Source organism: Lactuca saligna, chromosome 5 (assembly GCF_052625555.1).
Source record: "Lactuca saligna cultivar CGN05327 chromosome 5, ASM5262555v1, whole genome shotgun sequence".
NCBI classification, from domain to species: domain Eukaryota; kingdom Viridiplantae; phylum Streptophyta; class Magnoliopsida; order Asterales; family Asteraceae; genus Lactuca; species Lactuca saligna.
The window spans coordinates 135,547,344-135,555,903 of NC_136421.1; the positions used below are offsets into that span (position 1 = coordinate 135,547,344).

Here is an 8,560-nt window from a genome sequence, read left to right on the forward strand (position 1 = left end):
GTCTACAAATGTTCCTACCCAATCAAATTATGACAAGTGCCATCATTTCATATTTTTTTAACTAACTCATTAAGGCTATATTAGGAATATATCAAATAAAATTAAATTGAACGGTGATTTGTCAATATTTTATTGGATATGAATAATTATAGGCATAAAAGGTAGGAGACAATTTAATTTCTCTAAACAGATTGATATGGTTCGACCAGAACCTAACATGTTTAATTATTGTATCGTATAATGTCAGCCTGTTTATTTTCGTGCCAAGTTTCGGGTTAATTTTTAGACCTTATAAATTTGTTGTCATGTCAGGTTGAAACATTTTAAAGGTTAGAAAAATAGGAGACGGGGAGATGAAAAAGTAAAAGTGAAACACTAGAGACTGGAGTTGGGAGGTGAAATGATAAAATTCATAGTTAGTTAGAAGGAAAAATGGAAAGAACTAGAGTGAGGGAGCAAAGGGGATAGGTGGTGATCATGAGTAAAATTAAATTACTTCAAAAGTTTGAATTTTAATTTTAATTCTTGAATTCGGTCCACTAAAAGGCTATAATATATAATATATTTATAAAACTATTAAATTTATAAAAATATATATAACTAAACAAGTCATATTCGAGTTGAAAATCTTGACCCCAACCTAACCCGTTTAATTTCTGTGTGATGTCGTAAATGTGTCAAATCTCTTACCCAAACCTACTAATTTTGTGTCGGGTTGTCGTGTTGTGTCAGGTTTGCGGTTTTGGTTTCCTTCAAGAGTGTATTTAACACATCCTAAATGAAGCAAAGATAAATGAAATATTTAAGTTTCTGAAAGTAAGGAAGTTTGAACTTGAAAAATAAAAGCGATGAGTTATCTTGTCATAAATTTTCAATCTAGAACTTAGGCCTACGGGTATGGTGACCACGAAGTGGGTCGTGGTCTAGGTGGCCACGAACAATGACCGTGCACACCACCCCGGTGGTTCATGGTGGGTCGTGATCATGGCCCTCCGTGCTCCTGATAACGAACCCAAACGGCCAATAGTTTAATTTCTTGCATTAAATCTTGTTTGACCACTTTCTTCCCCTCCGAACGACTTCTTTTCTATTTCTTCAACATTCACCTATAAATACAACTCATCTTCTTATTTTCATACAATTCTTCTCCCCCTTAGATACATTTTTGTTGTTTGATCCTTCAAAAACTATGCCACCCAAAAATAAGAAATGGTCAGAAGAGGAAGAAGAGAAATTAGCACAAGCATGGGTGACAGTTTCGGAAAACGATGCTGGTAAAACTACTTCCAGTTCTTTTTGGATAAATGTTGAAAGTGTTTTTCATAGTTTAATGGGTTGTGCAATTTAAAATGTTGATGAAATATGCTTGAAGTGGCACGATATGAGGCCCTTGAAGTGGCATGATATGAGGCCCAAATGTTCTGAGTTGAATGGAATTTACAACTTTGTTGTAAACAACATACACGAAACCGATATCGATCCGGTTAATGTGGTCATGGAGCAATATGAAAACACAAATCATCAACGTTTTAGACATATCAAAGCTTGGCTAAAATTGAAGAATTCTCCAAAATGGAATAACCTTCTTAAAAAAATACAAATTAGAAAGGTTGATATTTTTAGCCTTTTAATTCTTAATGTTACTTTTATTGCTTTTTTATTTTAGTTAATGCAATTTTTAGTTTTGGAATTATTATTATTATTATTATTTTTTTTTTTTCCATTTTACTTAATGTAGTTTTTAATTAATGTAATTTAGTATTTTAAATTAATGAAAATTAGTATTTAAAAAAACAATTATATGAATTTTTGAATTAAATTTAATTAAAATAATGAGGGGGAGTGGTGTGTTAGTGGTAGGGGAATGTGGCACCCACCACATATATGGTATGTGATGGGTATAACGGATGACCTTATAATGCTGACTTCAAGTATATTTCAATAATAATTCAAAGAAAAGGGACATATGTACAGAAGATGTAAATTCCTTTAGAAATAGCCAGAATCAGAGTCCATATAATATATCAAACACACCCCAACAAAACACTGGAAACAGAAATGTGTGGTGCTCAGAAATCTGGAATCCATGTTTGGGACATCCATCAAAAAATTGACAGGAATTTGAGGTTCAGGTAGGCATGAAGAAGTTATGGATTAGTTCTGAAATGATAACATATCCTGCACCTCCGATTACTAAAGAAAGAGTCAACCTACCACCAGGTACCAGCTCTGGAAGATTTAAACAAATACTTGTATTTGAGTATCTGTCTGACCAAGACATTGCAGCAGGAACAACACCAAACAGCACCAGAACTACACAAACATCATGCAACCAACCTCTTGTTTCCTTTTCACTTGATATATAAATCATCATATATCCAAATAACTACATACCTCCATAAGTTCCAGCAAAATCCAATGCTTTGAAAAATATGTCAGGGTCTACCAACGACAGTATTAGTGGTGGAAACAATGTCAGCAAGTACGGAAGTGGTCTGCTTCTATCAGATGGAAGTTTCAACACTGTAAACACATGAAAAAAAAAACACACAATTAACTAATCTAAATCAACTAAAAAAAGGTAAATGTTTTTGGCGTGCATTGAGACTGATGTTAATTGAACAAAAATTATACCCAGCCAAAAAGGTGGAACAAGACAGACCTAGGTAAACGCTTGTTTCATCTCCTGTGGCCAAAACTGAATGCAAGAAATAGCAATGTACTTTCGTTGATTTGTTTATTAAAGCATCTTACTTGTATTTCTATGAAGTAAAAAATATACTTAATTATAGCAATTTCAACAAAGTACAATGGAATTTTCACCCTAGGTTTTTCCAAGTATAATGACCTAATATGCTAAATAATGAAAGTACAATGCAGTAGAAAAACTTCAAAGTACAACAAAGAAATGACAGTAGGATGCTATAATAAGCAAATAAATGAAAGCACATTGCTATAACTTGACAAAAAGCATGCCGGAGTGGTTATAAGATAATAGAATCTCGTTGTTTTTTAGAAAGTAAGCGGGTAATTTCAATAAAAACAATTAAATAGTAATTTTGGTGCAAAGATTATCATGAAGAAGAAACTGACAGTCAGATAGGAAGTCAGAAAGGCCCAAAACAAATCCAATATAAGAAGTTGCAATGGCAAGAAGTGAGAATGCCCCAACGATCGGCTGCATAGTATCATTTGGATGGTGAAATGTGAGGAATAAATCTAGTAAGGGTTAAATGCAAGAAATAGCAACATACTTTCATTGATTTATTTATCATAGCATCATACTTTGAAAAATATCCCCCAATAAGAGCAATGTCATCCATATACAAAGCAATTCTCAATGCTATAACTGAATAGAGCATTAAGATATAATAAAAAATGTGAAAATACAATGCTGTAATAGAAATAAATGAAAGTAGGTTGGTATTTCTTGCATTTAGTAGTTATTATTAATTAGTAATTACTGACCCCAACAACTCCATTAGTAGCTAGCAATTGTTGCAATGGATCAGCAAGCTTATGATCCATGCCTGTTTCAGGATTAGTGATTGTGATTGTTCCAAGAATAACACCATTCCAAACAAGAAACAGGCCAAGGGGAATCGCAGTGCCTACAACAATCGAACTCCTGCACCCAAGTTTTTTTTTTTTTTTTTAATAATACCAAACATTTCAGAATATTTAATCTCTGACTTAGGTGTCTCTTTTTTACTTAATTCAGAAACAACGACTGACTTAATGTATAAAGTCATTGAAATGAGGCTTTCTACATATGTCGTCTAAAAAACCTTTCTTTTTTTTGCATAGTTGGAGAAAAGGTGAAACATAAGCACGGATTTAACGCTTGTTTCAATGGAAAAAGCAAAAAAAGACTTTGTTAACACCATTACTAAAATAATCTTATAGTTCGGCAGATATCATCTTCATATACCATGTGAGCATTAAAAATATAAATAATTACCTTATTTTTGACAGGTCTCCTTCCAGATTTGTACAAAGAACAGGCACTACATTCTGAAAAGAACACGGTTTACTAAATACATGATGGAAAACAACATTATATGTAGTCAAGTAAGAAATGAAATTATTACCTGATAAACAAAAGAGAGTGCTATTATAGGTATACTTGTGGGAATAGCTTGCAAATTAGCTTTCAAAAGAGCATCCCACTGCAAATCTCCACCTGCAACTGCCTAATATATCAACAATCAACAAATTATGAAAAATCTTATTACCATGGATTTACGATTACCAAAAAAGTTATTAAAATTACCACTAGAGCTGAAAAGGAAATTATGATGCCAGATACTAAAACTCCATTAACTGCCCCAATAACTCGCTGGCTACATCAAAATATAAAAAGGGTGAGCTTTTTTTTGAATATCTTTTGTATAACCATTTCATGAAAGCATGTTGCTATTTATGCATTTAACCTTATCATATGAAAGCTAAATGAAAAAGTTAACAACAAATGATCAAATATGATTTGTTTGTATAGATATGGTGAAAGAAGAGAGATGAAGATAAGGCAATAACCACCTTCCAAAGTAGCAAATGCTTCCCAAGAGAATTGAAAACAGAGATGCACATTCCCATCTGCAATCATAACAACATACATGACCTCTTTATATGATTTCAAAGAATTTAATATCACCCACAAATGGGAAATCATGATGATATAATTTGTTGTGTTCTGTTAATATGCATCAAGTAGAGAATTAAGAGACATGTGCTGTTATCAGATCAAAGATCTCATCCAAAAGCATGAAGATTATATGAATGCAAAATTGTTTATGAGAGATTAAATCATACACTGGAATGCCAAGGATATTAGTCAAGATGTCTGATGAACGAGCCACATACGCAACAAGGAGGGCATAATGTATAAAAATATATGACCAGCTGCAAAAAAAATGGTCTACTTGTTAAAAGAAACATGAAAAGGCTTTAGGACAAAAGTTCAGGAAAAAGAAGCTGATTACAAATCCTATTTCTTGCTTTTAAGTTTTAACTCCTATATAATCAATAATGATAAATAACACATTAAACATAAGCAATCACTAAACTCAATTTTGGAACTATGTAGCCTAATTAACATAATCAGATTCAGATCATCTTACCAAGTAATCTGAACTCCAATAGTACCAAGTGTTCTTGTAGCCATTGATACCTGAAAAATAAGTATGCAAATAGTTATGAAATTAAATATATATATATATATATATATATATATATATATATATATATATATATATATATCTTGTGTGATCAAGTGACCTATGGTACAATGACAAGTGTAAATTTGATAGCAAGACTTAATCAGGTAAGCTATGTATGGGTGTTCTTTCTTTTACTTAATGCAGATGGAGTGACTTAATAGAGAAAGTCAGGGCAAATTTCTCCTCTTTATACATTTTTCCTTCCATTTCCCCAAATCTAAAGTCATTTTCTCAAATATTTTACACAGTAACCTCAAACTCGTTAAGGTACAGTCAAATTAGAGAGACCATAGAGTACAAGTTATGTTTCATTCTATTGAGGAATGGATTAAAATTTTAACTTTTAATAAATAATTATTGAAATTACCAATGATACACCACCAGAGCCCAGTTCACACATTGTCTTTACATTTACTTCAGCTATTAGCAGCCCAGTTACAACCTGCATGAGAGAAATTCTGTATCAGTGTATAATACTTATTTTATGCAGCATTGTTTCATTTTTTTAACCAATCTATATGCAAAAATGTTTCAATCTTTTACCAATTTATGAAAATGACATGAACTATGCAGCCATATTTCGACTGGTTAAACAGGTTACTGGTAACATATTGCATCTTTTGGTCGTATAATGGAATGACATTGTATATATTAGGATAAACTCACTTGTTGCATAAATTGGTGTGAAGAAGGTGAAGTGTTGTTACATAAATGTGTATTTAACCCCTATACCTATTACATGTACAAAATACTATATTGTTAAACAATGTACTTTGACAAGAAAAAGCAACAAGACTAGGGAGAAAAGAAATATATCTACAAATCAATTACAAAAAACAGGAAGTACCATATAAATCCAACAAAGAATGCAAGTGATCCCAGCTGCCAAAAACCCAGCTTCCTGAGTCACTGCAGGAATAGCAAGAATTCCAGCACCTACCTGTTCAGACAATTTAGTTAAGTACTTAAGAAACTGCAATTGGGTGATTAGAAAGAAAATAATATGGTGAAAAGAAAGGTCAATTATGTGATCTAAAACTAGTTGTAGAATTGAAAATATCTGCAAATTTCAAAAGTGTAGGAATACATAGAGGATAGAGGATATGTTTGGATTCCCTACAAAACTCAATTTATTGTGTGTGTGTGTGGTTATATATCCATATTTATGAGGAATGAATCTTTATTCACGCAGGTTAATGGATCATGAAATATCTCTGGCTGACTTGCCTTTTGACGTAACAGAAAGGCACACATACATTCATTTTGTCTATTATGATCGTCGATCAAAAGGAGTAATTTGAGCACCTATTCATGTGTGTATAACTATTAAGTATTAACTGCTACATGTTTAAGTAGAAAGAGAGGGGTTACAGTGGTGCCAGCAACCAGAAGAATCGAACTAGTGACACTTCCTGGAGAGCAGTGGATAAGAATCTGTAAGTCGGTATGAAAACATTGGTCGTAACATTTAATTGGTTTAGAAATTCATAAGAGGCGATTCGTTAAAAATGTAAATTAGATTAAATACCAGGTTCCCTTTTGAGAGTAGCTCGATTAAGGTTAGAGAAGAGCCTCTGGAATTCAAATTCTACATCGTCTTCTTCGAGTTTTGGTTTTTGTTCGGAAGATTGCTGCTGCTCCTGAGAGGAGAAGCATCTGAATTTGATTAAACCTAATGGTGTACTTGGGGGTAGTCGAATTGATGTCTTGGTGTGATGATGACGACGACGGCGTTGGTGATATGAAATTGGAAATCCTAACGGCTTGTGATTATCAGTGCAAGATAATGGCGGGAAGCAAGAAGGAGAAGAAAAGGCCGCCATGTTAGGGTTTGTGATTACTGGACATTCTTCCCTGCAATATCAACTGAGGGCATCTAACACCAAGTGCCCAAGTGGTTGCCAAGCTGGGAACGGTATACGTTTGCCACGTCGGCAGATGCTAATGAATTTAAGCCGATGGTTGTAACCCCGCGCACGCTGCTCCGAAAACATTGTTTACAAATATACCTCACATATAACTTGTGGTATAATTAGATATAATCTAAAATATTATAACATCTGTAAATTATAAATGGATTTTCTAATATGTGCCTTAAGAGTATATATAAGTATTAATTAATCGTAATTATTATTATAATTAAATGTTAAACATATTAATTATAAGAAATATTACCATAATTAAATATAAAATTCATTAATGATCTCTATAATTAATGCATTTCACATTTAATTATAATAATAATTATGATTAATTAATACTTCTTATATGTGCCATTAGGGCACATATTAGAAAATCTCAATTATAAATTTAGAAAAATTTTAATTGTTATTATTTTTAAAGAAAGGCTTAAAAATTCGTAAAGATAAGGGAAAATGATGTATAAGTCCTATAATGTTTCTAGGGTTGACCCATTTAGCTACTTAATTTATTTTGTGGCTTAATAAGTGAACAAATTACTCTTTGTCGGGTCGATTAAGTCCTTATTTCAATTTTATAGGGGTTAGCCGGTCATTTTAAGTCCACCTCATTCTATTAACACCACATCGGATGCTGACTGTGACTTTCGTCTAATGTCATGTCATTAATTAGTTGCCTCCTTCGTAATGTCGGTATATGCTTTATAAAAGAGCCCTTTTACATCCACTGTTCAACACTTCATCGGTAAACCCTTTTTTGTGAGCTGCTTTTGAATCCTCAAGCATGAAACCCATATTCTTACAAGTAGATGTCCACTTCCAAGGAATGTTCGCCAGAAACCCCATACACTACAGCGGTGGAATTACTCAGAGGTTTTCGGATATGGATTTTGCAGGAATGGACAAGGATGGGTGTGCTGCGTTCATCGAAAGGTTCACTGGGGAAAAGTGTGAGAAGCTCTATTACTGCCAACCTGATATTGATTTTCCAAAAGGTTTGACTCTAATTTGCAATGACCCCGATTATTACGACTTCATTGAAATTGCATATCAATGTGGTGTTATACTCCCTATGTATGTAGACCATTTTGGGGCTAGTAACATACAGGAATGGTTGGATGAACACAAAGACGAGTTTGTTGGTAACGTTGAGGAAGAAGTACTTGATGGTGCATGACTGGTTAAGGAAGTTGCACCAGGGTATCGGGATGTGGGTGACACAAACGATGAGGTAGAGAATGGCGACGATGATGACGACGAGGATGAGGATGTCGATAGCGATGAGGATGACCACCAGAAGCCTCATTTTTATAAAGGGTAATGAGATTCAGGTAGAGATGGGTGAGAAAGCAGGTGCAAGTGAGTTTTTCGAAGAAGACATGGGTGACAATGAAGATGTTTATCCCGAATTGCCAAACATTT

The 8,560-nt window shown here is 33.4% G+C and overlaps 1 protein-coding gene across 2 annotated transcripts; it reads right to left on the reverse strand.

Annotated features, from left to right (window-relative positions):
- Nucleotides 1-1,969: 1,969 nt before the first annotated feature.
- On the reverse strand, nucleotides 1,970-7,165 carry LOC144997247 (uncharacterized). 2 transcript variants are annotated; one of them, XR_013659751.1, is made up of 15 exons: nucleotides 6,748-7,165; nucleotides 6,591-6,631; nucleotides 6,067-6,159; nucleotides 5,587-5,661; nucleotides 5,121-5,170; nucleotides 4,813-4,902; nucleotides 4,540-4,596; nucleotides 4,274-4,343; nucleotides 4,092-4,193; nucleotides 3,962-4,014; nucleotides 3,469-3,628; nucleotides 3,094-3,178; nucleotides 2,635-2,698; nucleotides 2,395-2,523; nucleotides 2,177-2,313 (listed from the first exon to the last, which is right to left on the reverse strand). XR_013659751.1 is itself a non-coding variant. In XM_078957109.1 (14 exons), the coding sequence occupies exons 1-14, from the start codon at nucleotides 7,040-7,042 to the stop codon at nucleotides 2,129-2,131; spliced, it is 1,485 nt and encodes a 494-aa protein (XP_078813235.1). In that variant the 5' UTR covers nucleotides 7,043-7,157; the 3' UTR covers nucleotides 1,970-2,128. The 2 variants fall into 2 exon arrangements, 1 of the variants encoding a protein (XP_078813235.1); XM_078957109.1 differs by lacking the exon at nucleotides 2,635-2,698 and having other exon boundaries at nucleotides 1,970-2,313; nucleotides 6,748-7,157.
- Nucleotides 7,166-8,560: the final 1,395 nt, after the last annotated feature.

What these genes read in the sequence shown, in the direction of transcription:
- LOC144997247 (XM_078957109.1), bottom strand. Translation starts at nt 7,042, where the DNA reads ATGGCGGCCTTTTCTTCTCCTTCTTGCTTCCCGCCATTATCTTGCACT. An exon ending in TACTCTCAAAAGGGAACCTG is followed by an intron (nt 6,632 to 6,747) that starts GTATTTAATCTA and finishes ACTGCTCTCCAG; the next exon opens with GAAGTGTCACTAGTTCGATT. An exon ending in GCTCTGGTGGTGTATCATTG is followed by an intron (nt 5,171 to 5,586) that starts GTAATTTCAATA and finishes CTTATTTTTCAG; the next exon opens with GTATCAATGGCTACAAGAAC.